The 17,972-nt window shown below is 45.2% G+C and overlaps 1 protein-coding gene across 1 annotated transcript in view; it reads left to right on the top strand.

Annotated features, from left to right (window-relative positions):
• Window positions 1-2,140: 2,140 nt before the first annotated feature.
• Window positions 2,141-17,972, top strand: part of FBXW8 (F-box and WD repeat domain containing 8) — a 118,466-nt gene continuing 102,634 nt past the window's right edge. The window contains exon 1 of the mRNA XM_052654499.1: window positions 2,141-2,500. Coding sequence (XP_052510459.1) covers window positions 2,180-2,500 — 321 coding nt within the window. The 5' untranslated portion in view covers window positions 2,141-2,179. The remainder of the gene's footprint in view (window positions 2,501-17,972) is intronic.

Here is a 17,972-nt window from a genome sequence, read left to right as displayed (position 1 = left end):
CCTGGGGTCTCAAGCTCAGCTTTCTGGGAGAATTCAGGCTAGGACAACATTTATTGCAGAAAATTAGAAAAGACAGATAAAGACAGTAAATCACCCTATAATTCTGTTCTCTCTCGAGATCTCTTTTGGTAAGATTTGGGTGTGTATTTTTTGTAATGCTTACACTTGAAGAGATTTTGCCATACATATGTCTATGTATCCTGACTTGCTCTATTGTGAATATTTTCATATGGTTTTCTTCTCCAATGTAATTTAATAGCTGCACAGTTTTTCATTTACTCACTTGTCATGTGTAATACTATGTGCCAGACACTGTACTGAGCACTGAAGACATAGCCATGAACAAATAGATCAGGTCTCGGCTTTCATGAAGCTGACTATCCAGTTAGGATCTTTCCTATGTTCTGATTCGGTATAACTTAGTTAACCAATGCCCTTTGCTCAACTACTTATTGCTTCTGATTTTCAGTACTATAAACAGTGCTTCAGAGAACATTCTTAAAGGCATTCTTTGGACTCCTCACTCAATTTTCTCCTCTTGGATAAATTCCTAGAAGGGGGATTGCTGGAAGAAAGAGGATGTGCGTAAATGAAGATGCTGGAATTCCTAACTCTGGCACCCAGGCTGTCAATAACTGTGCTGATGATATCACTGAATTTGAAAACATATATGCACACACGCATGGTAACCAGAGGTGCAGTCAGATGGTTACTAGCTGTTTCAGATGTGTGGACTCTATGATTTTGACAATTAGCAGGTCAGGCATGGAGTAAGAGGGCTTCCCTGGTAGATCAACTGGTAAAGAATCCACCTGCAATGCAGGAGACCCTGGTTCAATCCCTAGGTTGCTAAGTTCCCCTGGAGAAGGGACAGGTTACCTACTCCAGGATTCTTGGGCTTTCCTGGTGGCTCAGACGATAAAGAATCTGCCCGCAATGCGGGAGATCTGGGTTTTATCCTTGGAGGAGGGCATGGCAACCCACTACAGTATCCTTGCCTGGAGAATCCCCATGGACAGAGGAGCCTGGCGGGCTACAGTCCAAGGGGTCGCAAAGAGTCAGACATGACTGAGCCACTAAGCACATGGAGTAAGAAAGAGGATTAGAATCCTGGGTCTGCAAATTACCAGCTGTGTGATTTGTGGCTGTCAATACAGTGGAGACATTAGCTCTTACTTAAAGGGTTGTTACTAAGTAAATATTTATTGAGCTCCTACTTATCACTGACCTCCAAGCTAAGAATTGACAGTCCAGTAGGGAAGGGAAATGTTAGTAAGCCATTACACAAATAAAAGATTAAAAATTGTGTTCTGTGCTATAAGTATGGGATGCTATAAGAATGAATAACAGGGAGATCTGATTTGTGTGGGCAGGGTTTGGGAGATGAGCTGAGACATGAAAATCTGTGGAGGAGTTATTCAGGTCCAGGTGGGGAGAAAAATTCCTTAAAGTAAGAACTGATACAAAGCCATTCGAAGTTGGTATGCGATTGTCTTTTTTCTTTCCAGTCTCACAGCCCTCTCACTTGTAGTGCTTTCTGGAAAGATCACTTCTGAGATCTGATCATCCCATAGTTGGTTTGTCTTCTCATCTAGCTTTTAGTTCACATGCCATGTCAGACGGACCATTCTCGGGATCATCCTTCTAAAGGTAATCCTCCCATCCCCGTCCTTCGCCTTATTTTATTACCTTGTTGTAGCTTCTTCATAACACCTCCCACGGATCAGACGTTCATATTTATTTGTCGAAAGTCTCTTCCTCCCTCCACCGCCTTACTTAAATCCAAACCCCAAGAGGGAAGGAATTATTTTTGTTGCTGCAGATTTAAATGTTGAATTCTCAGCTCCTGGCATACAATAGTTGCTCAATGCACGTTTGCAAAAAACAAACAAACGGCTTGCTGCAGTGTGCACTTGGCAAAAGCCACAAGCGGGGAAGCTGAGAAGCTGGGAGCGCGGGCATAGTCCCGGACCCTGAGCTCCGCCGCAAACCTCACCAGCCCTGCACAGCCCGAGGGGGCGCGCCGGGGGCGGGGCGGGGCGGGGCTGCCCACCCGGAACCGGAGAGCCGGGGAAGCGGCGGTTTCCGGCGGCGGCGGACACTTCCCGCGGAGGGACCTTCTCGCGGAGGGACCGTCCCGTGGCATCCGGTGGGCCGAGGCAGGCAGGGAGCGTCGGCGATGGACGACCACAGTCTGGACGAGTTCCGCCGGCGCTGGCAGGAGGAGCTGGCTCAGGCCCAGGCGCTGAGGAAGCGGCGGCGGCCCGAGGCTGCCGAGCGGCGGCCGCGGCGGCCCGAGGTGGTGTCCGGGCGCGGCGAGCAGCAGGCCTCGGGGTACCTGGCGCTGGCCCAGGGTCTTCTGGAGGGCGCGGGGCGGCCCCCGGCGGCGCGGGCGACCCGGGCCGAGAGGCAGGAGGCGGCGAGCCGTTCCCGCTCCCCTCCGGCCCGCGACGCTGCCGGGGGCAGAGAGCAGCTGGTGGACCAGCTCATACGGGACCTGGTGAGTGACTGTGGCCTCCCACCAAGGCACGGGCAGGCCCCCGCTCGGGTACAGACCGCCTAGTGAGTTGGAAAGTGACTGTGTGCCACCGGTGGGGGGGTGGGGGTAGGGAAATGAATAGAGGTGAGTTTGGCGGGCTACAGTGTACGGGGTCACCAAGAGTAGGACACGACTTAGCGACTAAACAACAGCACAACCCTGTGTTTGTGGATGCATTGAGTATCTTTGGAAGGTGTGGTTCCGAACTGGGGGCGATTTTGTCCCCCGTTTTGGTAGTGTCTGGAGACATTTTTGGATGCCACAACTGGGGCGGGGCAGTGTGGGGTGGCTGGTAGCTGCAAGTATCTCGTGGGTAGAGGCCAGAGGTGCACAGGACAGCACCCACAAAAAATTACTTGGTGCAGATCGAGGAAATCCTGGTCTGGAAGGGCTCCTAAACTTGGGGGAGGCAAACCCACCATGCGGATAGGAAGGAATTTTAACTTAGCACAGAGTCGGACACGACTGAAGCGACTTAGCAGCAGCAGCAGCATATAGTGGTTTGAACAATTCAGGTTTTTTCTGACTCTGCATGTGTTACTTCAGTTAAAACACACAGAAAGAATATTTTGATAAGAACTTTCATGCTATGATAGTGACCATTTTATGGGACATGAATATCTTCCAGAATCTGGAGAAAGCCGGGGCTTTTTTTTTTTTTTTTTAATCCTTTTCAGGAGATTGGCACAATCAAGATCACCAGAAACACAGTCATGGTTAAGAGTTGGGGTAAGGCAGTGGGTTCAATGGCTTGATTTAAATTGGGCTCAAAGGCAGTATCTGTGGCTTCCCAGTTGGAAGTAATTATGTAATTGCCAAGCTGTTTCTAGAAGAAATGGATTACTCAATATAATACATAGTTATATTCAAATAACATGAGTAGCTGTAAGTTTTCACAAAGTTTCTGGTTCTATGCTTTGCCTATCTCTATTTTTTTTTTTTTTTTTTTTTGGTCTTTGTGTTTGTTAAACATTCTCATTTAACATGTCAATTCTTACATGTGTGAAAATTCATTCTGGCATCATGCCTGCTTCTGTAAGAAGTGTTTGACCACTGAAGTCTGACAAATGTAAAAATTTTAATGCCTTGACTAGGTGGCTTATCCTCTGATAAGTTGCCCAGGCCAGGCCAGATCTACACAGAAGTTATTCTCACAGACATGTAGGCAAAGGCAAGACCAGTGCATGGGGGGTGAAGAGAAACAGGAATGGGGATTATTAGGACCAGTAATCCTCCCTGCTGAATATGGCATTGTCTTTAGGAGTCACAACAATCCTGGGAGGTAGATATTGTTGGTCTCCTTTTACAAATGAGGAAATGCAGGTTTTCTGTAACTTGCTTAGGATTACCCATCTGGCAAGTTCTTTGGATTGAACTTGGGTCCAGATCTGTTGGACTTTAAATTTCACCAGCTAGGAGTTCCTTAAACTTGTTGCATTAGTTTCCAGAGGAGGGGCCCAGAGACCTGGTGATTGGAATGGTCCGGTGAGTTTGAGATATTGTTCTCAGCTGTACCGCCTCTTGGTTTGGGGTCCTGATGCTCGCTTGAGGTTTTCCAGACCTAACACTCCTGAGACACAGGTGTCCATTCCAAAAAGAGAGGAGCCCTCACTTAAGTATCCTAAAAATGGAAGCAACCTGCCTTCTGGAGGATCCAAGGGACTTTAGAATCTCAGTCTCTACACTACCATCAGCAGCATCCAACCTTTGGGGCATCACCAGTGGTTTTCTTTTGTGTTCTGTACTTAGCAATCATCAGTGACACGGCTATAAATAAAACATAAACTAATAAAACCATTGTGTGCTTACTTGTTGTCTCCTTGGTGTTGTCAGGGTTTAGAAACGTGATTTCCAGTTCTCCCAGTGGCCCTCTCCAGTGGCTAGCATTAGACCCATTTGGCAAATGAGGCTTAGGAAGGTAATTGACTTAAGGGACCCACCCAGTATCTTCAATCAGAAAACCGAAGGCATCTTTTATAAAAAAGATCTGGATTTGTATTGCAGGGGTTGTAAGTCCCAGAGCCCGCAGAGGGCAGGCAGGAATGCAGGTGAGTGAAGTAGGCTGTTGGTCATTTGATCCTTTTTTCCTAGTTCATCAGATGTTTATGTTGAGCACAGGTTCCCCATACTTTTGTAATAATTTGTTTCATAACGACTACCATTCATTTTGTCACATTAAATAGTAAACATCATAACGGTGTAGAAATGGTCTTCATGATATCACTAAAGAAAAATACTTAACCGTTTTTCTTGATGCACAGCCCTCCTCTTGGTCTTATTTCCCCATTAAAAAAAAAAAAAAAAAAACCTCTGTATTGAATTGTACAAAGCATAAATGTACATCTTAATGTGTGTCCAAGAGTGTATATAGCTATGTAAACAGCGTCCAGGTTACAGAGCAGCATTACCAGCTTTTCAGTCTCTTTACTTGTGCCATTCCACCCAAGGGTAATCTCTCCCCTGACTTCTAACCCCATAAATTTTACCTGATTTTTTAAATTGTATCAGTAGAATCATATGGCATGCACTTTTGTGTCTGGGTTCTTGTGCATAGCATTATGTATGAGATTTACCCCTAGGAATATGCCACATCTTACTAATTCTGCTGTTGATGGGCATTACTGGTAACTAGTTTGTTAATCACCAGTTTCGGCCTGTTTGGAAAAGTGCTGCTACGAACATTTTGTAGATCTTCTGGAACATATGAACACGTTTCTTGGGTATCTGCTTAGGGGTAGAATGGCTGGGTTACAGGGTAGGCATATGTTCACCCTTAGTAGCTATTGACCATTTTCCAAAGTAATGGTACTAACTTTTTCACTTTTCATAGTAACTGGAATATGTGGAATATGGTGTTTCACTTTTTTCTTTGCCATAAATATACTCCCACCTAACTGAGATGACATGTGGCAATGAACTTGACCCTAATATGGATAAGATGATAGTGACAAATTGGGGAGTGTATGCTATGGCTGGGCTAAACGTGGGAGTCTTGACCCAGATTAGCTGGTGGTTGCCATGTAAGAATGTGGTCCTGGTGTTGTAGAGTCCTTAGGTCCAAATTGTGATTTGTGTTTGTATGTGGACTCTTATCAGTTTCCTTTTCATTTTTAAAATAATTTTTTTTATTTATTTAGACTCTGCTGGGTCTTTGCTGTTGTGTGTGAGCTCCTGATTGCAGTGAGTGGAGGCCACTCTTCACTGTGGCGTGTAGGCCTCATCGTGGTGTCCTCTTGTCGTGGAGCAGTCTCTAGGCACGCAAGCTTTAGTAGTTGCTGCACGCAGGCTCAGTAGTTACGGTGCACAGGCTTAGTTGCCCCACAGCATGTGGGGTCTTGCCAATTGAACCTGTGTCCCCTGCAGCCACAGGTAGATTCTTAACCACTTGGACCACCAGGAAAGTCCAACTCTTATCAAAGATTTTTTGCAACAACCCCCCCCCCCCCTCCCCCCAGATTTTGGCTTAAGACAACAAGAATTTATTTAGCTCAGTGTCTTTCAGGGTGGCAGTTTGGGCTGGGCCTGGGTGGGCTCATGTATCTGTCTGAAGTTAGCTCCTGTCACAGAAACAGTGAAACAGCTCTGGCTGCGTGGCTGTGTGGCTGTGTGTGTTGTCTCATCATCCTGCAGGTTAGCCCTGGGTGGACCTTATCAGAGTTACGAGAGTGGCAGGAGGGCAAGTCCTAACCCACAAGTGCTTTTGAAGTCTGTGTGTTTGTTATTGTCTCATTGACCAGAGCAGTTCGTTGTTACTGTCTCATTGACCGGAGCAATTCATATGGCCACATCCAGAACTGGAGCTACACAAATGCTTGAGTACAGAGAATCATGTACAAGTCGGGACTAGTTAATACAGCCACCTGCCACAAGAACTCTTCCCTCCTCTAGTTCTCCGTAACACCTCTCTGTGGGCTAGATCTGCCTTGGGCCATGAGTTTGGGATCTGTGGGTGACTCCTGAACAGGAAGATTGAGTTCTATTTGGTATGCCCCCTCCCCCCCAAAAAAAACCTCTTGACAGTCTCATCCATTTGACCTGAAAAGGAAATAGAAAGTACCACCTCCAAACATCCCCTCTCCCCTCCTCTCCCCATCTTTGGTACTCTGTTACACTGCCATGTCTTCTATTTTTGGTGCAGTCTCTTTCACTTCAGTCTCCAGTATGAACACTGAAGCAAGAGCAACTAGTAAGCTAGCAGTAAGGAGTGAAATTGCCTCTTGATGGGGTAGTGTTGTAGCGTTACACAGTCGGGTACAGGCCAGACCTTTGATGGACAAGCCCAGCTGAAATGAAAACTTGGAAATGATTGCTCTTGAGCCTTCTCTTATGAAGCTTTTGATAACAGTGCTTAGAGACCATCTGTTTCAGGTGGTCAGTTCAGTTCAGTCGCTCGGTCGTGTCCGACTCCTCACGACCCCATGAATCGCAGCACGCCAGGCCTCCCTATCCATCACCATCTCCCGGAGTTCACTCAGACTCACGTCCATCGAGTCCATGATGCCATCCAGCCATCTCATCCTCGCTCGTCCCCTTCTCCTCCTGCCCCCAATCTCTCTCAGCGTCAGAGTCTTTTCCAGTGAGTCAACTCTTCGCATGAGGTGTCCAAAGTACTGGAGCTTCAGCTTTAGCATCATTCCTTCCAAAGAAATGCCAGGGCTGATCTCCTTCAGAATGGACTGGTTGGATCTCCTTGCAGTCCAGGGGACCCTCAAGAGTCTTCTCCAACACCACAGTTCAAACGCATCAATTCTTCAGCGCTCAGCCTTCTTCACAGTCCAACTCTCACATCCATACATGACCACAGGAAAAACCATAGCCTTGACTAGACGGACCTTAGTCGGCAAAGTAATGTCTCTGCTTTTGAATATACTATCTAGGTTGGTCATAATTTTTCTTCCAAGGAGTAAGCGTCTTTTAATTTCATGGCTGCAGTCAACATCTGCAGTGATTTTGGAGCCCAAAAAAGTAAAGCCTGACACTGTTTCTACTGTTTCCCCATCTATTTCCCATGAAGTGATGGGACCAGATGCCATGATCTTCGTTTTCTGAATGGTGAGTTAGGGACACCTAAATTGTCTTCTTGGTATACGGTTGAATTAGTGAAAGCAATGATACGGCCCTGGATAGAAAGGCATTGCCTTTTTTTGTCCTTGTCCCCCTTTTCAGTAAACTCAGGGTTCCCATAGGTAGTGGAGCCGCATGAGTATAATCACAAGCATATTGCTGCGTTCTTCACTGTGGTGGTCATGAAATCCAGTCGCTCCGTCTCATTTCTCTTGAGGTGGTGTATCAGGACTCTGGGCATTAAGCAATCAGCACCCAATTCAAATTGGTTTAAAAAAACAAGCTGGAATCTGTTGATTTACATAATTGAAAATTTTAGGTGGTGGTTCTTGTTCTGGGTGCTTTTATAATGTAACTAGAAATCTTTCCATCTCTCTCTTTTTACCCTCCCCCACTCCAATTTTACTGAGCTATAATTGACATCAGTCAGTTCAGTCTGTCAGTCATGTCCAACTCTTTGCAACCCCATGGACTGCAACACGCCAGGCTTCCCTGTCCATCACCAACTCCCGGAGCTTGCTCAAACTCATGTCTGTCGAGTTGGTGATGCCATCCAGCTATCTCATGCTCTGTCATCTCTTCTCATGCCTTCAATCTTTCCCAACATCAGGGTCTTTTCCAGTTAGTCAGCTCTTCGTATCAGGTGGCCAAAGTATTGGAGTTTCAGCTTCAGCATCAGTCCTTCCAATGAATATGCAGGACTGATTTCCTTTAGGATTGACTAGTTTGATCTCCTTGCAGTCCAGGGGACTCTCGAGAGTCTTCTCCAGCACCACAGTTCAAAAGCATCAGTTCTTTGGCGCTCAGCTTACCTTATAGTCTACCTCTCACATCCATACATGACCACTGGGAAAACCATAGCTTTGACTAGGTGGACTTTTGTTGGCAAAGTAATGCCTCTGCTTTTGAATATGCTGTCTAGGTTGGTCATAGCTTTTCTTCCAGGGAGAAAGTGTCTTTTAATTTCATGGCTGCAGTCACCATCTGCAGTGATTTTGGAGCCGAAAAAAACATAAAGTCTGTCAGTGTTTCCATTGTTTCCCCATCTGTTTGCCATGAAATGATGGAACTGGATGCCATGATCTTCATTTTTTGAATGTTGAGTTTTAAGCCAACTTTTTCAGTGTCCTCTTTCACTTTCATCAAGAGGCTCTTAAGTTGTTCTTTGCTTTCTTCCACAAGAGTGGTGTCATCTGTATATCTGAGGTTATTGATGTTTCTCCTGGCAGTCTTGATTCCAGCTTGTGCTTCGTCCAGTCTGGCATTTCACATGATGTACTCTGCATATAAGTTAAATAAGCAGGGTGACAATATACAGCCTTGACGTACTCCTTTCCCGATTTGAAACTAGTCTGTTGTTCCATGTCTAGTTCTAACTGTTGCTTCTTGACCTGCATGCACATTTCTCAGGAGGCATGTCAGGTGGTCTGATATTCCCATCTCTTTGAGGATTTTCCACAGTTTGTTGTGATTCACACAGTCAAAGGCTTTGGCATAGTCAATAAAGCAGAAATAAATTTTTTCTGGAACTCTCTTGCTTTTTTGATGATCCAGTGGATATTGGCAATTTGATCTCTGGTTCCTCTGCCTTTCCTAAATCCAGCTTGAACATCTGGAAGTTCACAGTTCATGTGTTTTGAAGCCTTGCTTAGAGAATTTTGAGCATTACTTTGCTGGTGTGTGAGATGAGTGCAATTGTGTGGTAGTTTGAGCATTCTTTGGCATTGCCTTTCTTTGGGATTGGAATGAAAACTGACCTTTTCCAGTCCTGGGTCACTGCTGAGTTTTCCAAATTTCCTGGCATATGGAGTGAAGCACTTTAACAGGATTATCTTTTATGATTTGAAACAGCTCAACTGAAATTGCATCACCTCCACCAGCTTTGTTTGTGGTGATGCTTCCTAAGGCCCACTTGACTTCACATTCCAAAATGTCTGGCTCTAGGTGAGCACACCATCGTGGTTATCTGGGTCTTAAAGATCTTTTTTTGTACAGTTCTTCTGTGTATTCTTGCCACCTCCTCTTAATATCTTCTGCTTCTGTTAGGTCTGTACCATTTCTGTCCTTTATTGTGCCCATCTTTGGATGAAATGTTTGCTTGGTATCTCTGATTTTCTTGAAGAGATCTCCAGTCTTTCCCATTCTGTTGTTCTCTATTTCTTTGCAGTGATCACTGAGGAGGGCTTTCTTATCTCTCCTTGCTATTCTTTGGAATTCTGCATTCAAATGGATATATCTTTCCTTTTCTTCTTTGCCTTTCACTTCTTTTCTCAGCTATTTTTAAGGCCTCCTCAGACATCTGTTTTGCCTTTTTGCATTTCTTTTTCTTGGGGCTGGTCTTGATCACTGCCTTCTGTATAATGTCACAAACCTCCGTCCATAGTTCTTCAGGCACTCTGTCTATCAGATCTAATCCCTTGAATCTATTTGTCACTTCCACTGTATAATCGTAAAGGGTTTGATTTAGGTCATACCTGAATGGTCTAGTGGTTTTCTCTACTTTCTTCAGTTTAAGTCTGAGTTTGGCAATAAGGAGTTCATGATCTGAGCCACAGTCAGCTCCCAGTCTTGTTTTTGCTGACTGTAGAGCTTCTCCATCTTTGGCTGCAAAGAATATAGTTCGTCTGATTTCAGTTTTGACCATGTGGTGATGTCCATGTGTAGAGTCTTCTCTTGTGTTGTTGGAAGAGGGTGTTTGCTATGACTAGTGCGTTCTCTTGGCAGAACTCTGTTAGCCTTTGCCTTGCTTCATTTTGTACTCCAAGGCCAAATTTGCCTGTTACTCCAGGTATCTCTTGACTTCCTGCTTTTGCGTTCCAGTCCCCTATAATGAGGAGGACTTTTTTTTGGTGTTAGTTCTAGAAGTTCTTGTAGGTCTTCATGGAACTGTTCAATTTCAGCTTCAGCATTACTGGTTGGGGCATAGACTTGGATTACTTGGATAATTGACATAGAACACTATAAATTTAAGGGGTACAGCATGATGACTTGACATAGCTATATATTACAAAATGATTGTAGTAAGTTTGATTAACATCCTTTACCTCCTAGTTAGCAAAGTTTTTTTTTTTTTTTCTTCCTAATAGAAATCTCTTCATTTCTTGGTCCTGCTTTCCTTTTGTTGGCTTTATTCATGGACAGGTGCTCTCCAGTTTGGGATAAAGTGGCTGCCGGCCAGTTCAGTTTTCTCTGCTAGCGGCTAAGCAACTGAGGGTGAAAAAGAGGATGTTTTATGCTCCCAGAGTCATGAACTTTAAGTCTCATTGGTCCGTCCTCGAACCAGTCACTGATGCAAATTGGCCAGGCTCATATCCACTGTCTGCTCCTGCAGATGAGTGGGATCAGCCTTACCTAACCCATGTTGACTAAGAATGGGATGATTTCCCAAGAGAAAAGAGCAAATGGATATTGGGCAGAAACAACAGATGACTGCTTTAAGGGGGTCAGTGTTCAAAGTGTTTGCAGGAATGCAGGTGTTTTCTGTTCATCTAACATGTATTTATGGATCAGCTAGGTTCTGGGGAATCAGCAGTAAACAGAATGGACACAGTCGCAGCCCTCAGAAGCCTACAGTCTTGCTTTTTTTTTAAACTGCAAGGGTGACATTAATGGGTCAGATTGGCCCTGGTTACAAGTCCATCCTCTGGAATCAGGCAAACTCGAGTTCACATTTGGTCTATGCTGCTGCGTAGCTGTTTGACCTTGGGCAGTTTCACTTATCCTACCTTATCAAAAAAGGTCGATGCTAGTATTGTCTTCTATGGAGGCATGGGACATTCTTAGCGCCAAGCCTGGCTTACAGTAAGTAGCCAGTAAGTTAAAGCTAGCACTGTTATTATCAGTGGTTTTGCAGAAGAGTTTATTATGCCATCTCACTTCCTCTTTGCTAAGCGTTACTCCTGGTAAGCCTCTTGCTTCAGCATCCACCCACCTTGGATTGGAATCCCTGAAGGGCAGGTCTGTTGTCCTCCTCCTGTACCCCCACCTATGGTGCTGAGTGTAGTAGGGGCCCCGCCTGCATTTGTGGAGTAGAAATAACAGGGACTGCTGCTTCCAACAGCAACCTCATACGGAGGATCTATGGTGGTTAGAATCCTGGTGGCCATTCAGAGCGTGAAGATTTGGGTTTTCAGGCCTGATTAAAAAGTTTTGATACTGTTGGCCAGTATTTATTGCTCACTTTGTCACTTATTTTGTCAGCGCCTACACCTGTGTTGTCAGCAAGGTCAGTGTGATGACTTTTCCTCTTTTTGTTAAACTTAGAAACAAGTAGGGAAACACTCATACAAAATGAGAAGGCAACTGAGTCAAATGTGAACTCATGTTGGCCTACCTGGTGAGACTTCCTTTCTGTCCTTTGCTTTCCTTTTAAGGCTTCACTTGATTCTTGTCCCTCTGTTTACTCTCTCCCGATTCCTCCAGCCCAGGGTCCGCTGCCTTCTCCCTTACCCAAACTAAAATGTTCTCCTGTCAGTGCCATTCACTTTTTCCTATTGTGAATGAGCAAGTGTCTACTTGGGCATGTTTTGAAATGGTCTCTGTGTGTGCACCAGAACAATTGGTAACTCAGGGCATCTGTTTGTTGGAAGGTTCTGCTTCATGGAGCAGATAACTCCTCAGATAACTCATTAGGCAGCTTCTTGGTAAGCCTGGCAGGTTACAGTTGATGGGGTTGCAAAGAGTTGGACACAGCTGAGAGGCATGCACACGCGTGCACTAGAGAGAGGGCTTCTTGGTACCAGGCTGTCTTCTTGGCACTGAGGCTACAGCAGTGAACAAGACAGAAAAATCCATGCTCTTATAAAGTCCACATTTTGGGCAAGAGGGACATGGACAATGAACAAATAATGGTTGGGTAGTAGATGCTCTGGAGAAAAATACACCGGGTAGAAGGGATAAGAGTGTGTATGTGTTGGGGATTGGTGTATCCAAGAAAGCCTTCTTGGGAAGGTCACACTTCCAGAAGCGGGGAGAGATTCACGGGAGGGGATTCTAGGAAGAGGACGGCAAGTGCAAAGGTTCTGTGGTGGCCAGGGCCAGCTGGCCTCGCGGGTCCGTGTGACCTGTGTGGTCACCTAGGGCCTCAGGCTCAGCAGCATACACTGCTTAGTTTAATGCCCTCTTGTTACCATCTTGAAATTCTTACAAGGGCCCCCTACACTTCTGTTTTTCTCTGGGCTGCACAAATTATATAGCTAGTCTTGATGGTATGAATGTGTTTGGAGAGTTTGGGACCCTTGACAGGGAATTCTACAAACCAACCATACCCACACAGGCTTCTCTGGGACCTGAAGCTTTTGACCAGGGGCTCCCTCTTCTCCTCCTGACTTCTCCTCCTCCTGGAGAGAGAAATTGCATACCATTGTAGATGAAAAGGGGGCTTTGAAAGCAGAGATCCAGCCTCTTCTGCCTTCCTAGCTTCCCCCACTGCCCAGCCTCCTGGGATTGCCCCAGCTCTCACTACCCCAGTTGCTAAACCATTTTGTGTCCATCCCTTGTCAGCTCCTGGGGGAATCATACCAGTAGGTGGTGAATGACAGTGGCTTTTGAAGTTGGCAAGCCCATTAAAAAACAAGTACCGTGGATGTTGAGTGTGCAGCTGCTGTGTGTGTACCTGGTGGATGCTGTAGTGCTGCAGTTCAGTCACATCAGCCACGTGCGCGATCAGCCAAAATGCACTGAGTTCCCTTTGCTCTTTCTCATAGTGACACGCAAGGGATTATGTTAAGTGTTAAAGGAGAAACTGGCTTTTTGTGGACTGTTTGGGAGTTTAACCACCCTTTATATCATTGTTGCTTCAGAGAAATGATTTCCAAGTTCTAAATAGCTGGCTTCCTAATGAACTTGGGAATACCTTGGGGGACCGTCTCTCTTGCTTTTTGTAGACTCCAGTTTTTATCCCATTTTATGTGACAATGATGTATCTCTATAAAAATATTTTAGTTCTGAGTGTTGACATCATTTCTTATACACCCACTCATAGTACCTCCCCTCCCCCCAGCACTTGGCATGGTCTTCAATTTAGATAGTGTTTTGGACATAAAACATTTTACCTTATTTTACAAATGCGTTTCTTTGTGAAAACATCACATAGTTATTATGTGTTTTGAGACACATTTAGGAACGTAAATGAATACCTGTTTATCTCGACAGTATTTCAGACCTTTTCCTCCCTAATCGACCGATTTTATTTTTCTTAAAGAAAATACAGGTGAAACTGGAACTCATCCACTCCTTCTGAGGGAGATTGTGTGGGTCTGCTCTACCCTTCAGCAGTATGTGAACAGTTGAGATAAATTCCTGTAGAAAACAGTCTCCTTTCAGGGGCAGATTTCGCAGAAAAATTGCGCATCTATTGTCTAAACTCGAGGTTCTTGTCTCAGTTTCTTAAGACACCATCTAGAGAGAGAGCTTTCGTGTTCTGTTTGCCCTAGAGATGTACGCTGGGAACAAACCTTAGGTCCGTTTCTTCACTCTTTACTGATTTGGCGCTTAGTGATTATCCCTTCTACTAAACAAGAGAAGACAGATTAAATTTCTAACAGTAAGGCACAAAACCAATCCATTTGCAGAATTAGTCTTACATTAGTACATGAGAGTACAAATCGGCCTCCCTGGGGATGGATCTGTTTGCAGTTTCTTTTAGCATTTACTGGAGTAAGTCCAGTAGACTTTGGGAAAATCAAGTATTCACTGACTTTGAATTAACAAAGTAACATAACCTCTCTGTGGTGGCTTTCTTTTTTTTTCTTTTGACTTGATTGGGAAAGGATTGATTTTTATATCTGTCGATAAGTTAGGGTTGTGTTTCTCATCGTTTGGTTTGCATGAGAATTCCTAAGGAGTAGGTGCCTGAGCCCCACCCCTGAGAATTTGGGACAGGAGGTCTGAGTGAGGCCCTGGGATTTAGGTTTAAAACACACACACCCAGACAACTCCAAAGATGACTCTGATGTTTGGTACAGGACAGCGGTCACCAGTAGTGGATGGTGAGTTAATATCTGAATCATTAAAAAAAAAAAAGCCAAATTGTATGCTGTCAAAAGGATGTTTTTCTTTAAATTTGAAGAAATGTTAATACTTTGTGGGGCTTCCCTGATGGCTCAGTGGGTTAAGAATCTGCCTGCAGTGCAGGAGATGCAGTAAGTAAGGGTTCAGTCCCTGGTTGGGAGGATCCCCTGGTGGAGAAAATGGCAACTCACTCCAGTATTCTTGCCTGAAACTTTCCATGGATAGAGGAGCCTGGCGGACTACAATCCATGGGGTTGCAAAGAATCAAACAGGATCAAGCATGTACACATTAATACTTTAAATTTATCGGTCTTCCGAGTGGTCTTCGGTACCATAGATTTGGCCATTCTAAATTATTCTCTAAACTTTGTAGTCATACTAACACTTCATAGTATGGCAAAGTTTCCTGTCATATTTCAAGTGTGTTTTTTTTAAGCTTTATTTATGTTATTTTTGGCTGTTCTGGGTCTTCGTTGCTCTGGGCAGGCTCTCTTTCGTTGCAGCGGGCAGGGGCTGCTCTTCATTGTGGTGTGCAGGCTTCTTATTGCAGAGCGCGGGCTCCAGGGTGCATGGGCTTCAGTAGTTGCAGTGCGTGGGTTCAGTAGCCATGGCTCTTGGGCTTCAGAGCTCTGGGTTAGTACTTGTGGTGCACAGACTTAGTTGCTTCACAGCATGTGAAATCTTCCCCGACCAGGGATTGAACCCATATCACCTGCATCACAAGGCGGATTCTTCACCACTGGACCATCAGGGAAACCCTTTGTTTGTTTTCTTCTTAGGATATCTTAGTTTCTGAAATGACAACTTGTCCATTTCCATGTTTAAGTTAGTACAGATATAGTTGGTTAATGTGGCCAATAACTTTTGGGGTAGCGGTATGTTGGCACTAGTGTTAAAAGAACCTGCCTCCCAGTGCAGGAGACATAGAGATGCAGGTTTGATCCTTGGGTCAAGTAGGAAATGGCAACCTGCTCCAGTATTCTTGCCTGGAAAATTCCATGGATGGTGGAGCCTGGCGGGGTGCAGTGGAGCTGCAAAGAGTTGAATATGACTGAAGTAACTGAGCACAATGGCACATGCTTCCAAACAGTTTAGGTAGAAGTCTGTGATGGCCCCTTTTAGGTTACAAGGCAGTTCTGTACACACTAGTAGCAAGTATTATTATTATTATCGTTTTTACTTATTATGAACTGTGGGAAGTACCAAATGAGAGCGCTTAGGACCTTCCTGCTGCCTCGGTTAATTTATACGTGGTTACTGGATTGCAGCCTCAGTACGGGATGTGGCTCTATCTCCTTGTCCACTCATGCTGTACCTGTAAAAGGACTGCATTTTCAACCATGGGATCAAACATGCTTGTAACTCTCAATCTTTTGTAAGGTGTTTCGCAAGTGATATGTTACTAGTAATAACAAAGTGAAATTTATGAGTGATTTACTTAACCTTGAAGCTCCTCTGTAGTTTTTTGGTTTTTGACATAATGATGTCACTCTAACTTGCATTTCTCTGTTGCCTCCTTAGTGGAAAGTGAAATAGGTTACCTAGTTTAATGACACTGGAATTATGCATAAGAACCCTTGGGAATGTGTTGAATACAGGGCCGCTTGGGAGTAAAGGTAGGATTAACCGTGAAACAGACTCTGAGATAGAGGTTTGCGTGCAGGTGGTTTCCTGGGTTGGCCTTGCTGAGGGGGTCCCATATTGAGGCCTTTTTACTCCGCTGTTGAGCGGTCATTGGCTGCACACTGCCCTTGAAGAGGAAGTGTGACCTGGAATGAGGCAGCTTGTTTGCCCCAGGCCGTGCCTGGGAAGGGACACAGCTATGAGCCACTGGCAGGCAGCATCCTGGGCCTCTGGGGGGATAAGTATGGTGGACCCAGACAGGGAAACTGAGTGACCCCTCACAGCCTCCGTTTCAAGAGCCCATGAGAGAATGTCTCGCCACAAAGATTCCAGGTGTGCGACGGGAAACTGCAGGCTTTGGTCTCCTGACCTGTGGGTCTCCATATTTCTTAAGATGTGGGGATGTGGACCTCTCTTTAATATATCGGTTTGTTTTATGCTTTTTCCTGCCGTTTCCACCCAGTAGTAGCAACAGGGAAGTTCGTTTACATAAGAGTCTGGGACTTGATCTGTTTGGGATTGACCATCATTTTGAAGTTTAGATAATAATTCTCAGAGCCCAGTGATTTTAAAAAAAAGTTGGCTTTGTGCTACTGGTGTTTACGTAATTATAATTCAGTGCTTCGAAGCAGTTGTTACCCTCTAGAACTTGTAAGTGATCAGGAGCATCACAACTGCGTGTCAACAGTGAGACCAGTGTGGCGTCCCTGATTGTTCGCTGCGGTGGGAGCCGTAACACCCGCGACTGGTGGTTCACACCCTGCTGGCCGCCTCATTTTTATCCAGTGTGCACTAGAGCAGATCCTTCTGTAGTGATTACTGTGGTATAACCGTCTAGGATTGATGATTCTATTTTTTAAAAATTTCTTTATTTTATTTTTGGTCGTACTGGATGGATCTTTGTTGTCTCACGGACTTTTCTCTAGTTGCTGCGAGTGGGGGCGCCTCCCTAGTTGTGGTGTGCTGTCTTCTCTCATTGTGGAGCATGGACTCCATAGCTGTGGCACATGGACCTAGTTGCTCCGTGACCGGTGGGATCTTCCTGCACCAGGGATTGAACTCGTGTCTCCTGCGTTGGCAGGCAGGTTTCTTACCACTGAGCCACCAGGGAAGCCCTGACGATTCTTTTTTGAAAGCCGTTTTGGAAGAGATCTTGTTGTGTGGATACTTTCAGCGTTCAGACTCCTGAGTGACAGCCTGTGCCGGCCTGTCCCCTTTCCACTGTTGTGGACCGTCATCTGCTTATCATGTGGCAAGGGGAGACAACTTTCTGTGTAAACGAGCTTATGTGGGGGCAAAATGGAATGTGGACCTAATCAACAAATACTTGTTGAAGGAAAAGAAGGGGCCTGGGATATACCATTCAAGGAAAGAAAACAGTAATTTTAACAATCGATGATTGCATGCTTAGCCTTGGGTACTTGTGCCAAGTCCTTTCCATGAATTATTTCATCCTATCCTTATAACTGCCCTGTAAATGACACCGTAGGTATCCTGACATCTGCTTCACAGATGAGGAAGCTGAGAATCAGTTGCGTGTAGCCTGGTCTCATGGCTAGAGAGATGGCAGAGCTGGGATGACCAGTTGGAATCTGTGCTCTGACCCTGACGTGGCACTGCATCCCAGAGGTCACTGGTGTCAGGACGGATGGTGGCAGAGTCTGGAGCATGCTAAGGCAGAGGCCTTATTTTCTAGGAGAAGAGAGAACTGGCCAGCTGAATAGGCCAAAGGGAG

The sequence above is a fragment of the Budorcas taxicolor genome, chromosome 17 (genome assembly GCF_023091745.1).
Source record: "Budorcas taxicolor isolate Tak-1 chromosome 17, Takin1.1, whole genome shotgun sequence".
NCBI classification, from domain to species: Eukaryota; Metazoa; Chordata; class Mammalia; order Artiodactyla; family Bovidae; genus Budorcas; species Budorcas taxicolor.
The sequence above is the reverse complement of the archived record's forward strand: the minus strand, read 5'-3'. Positions and strand labels throughout refer to the sequence as shown.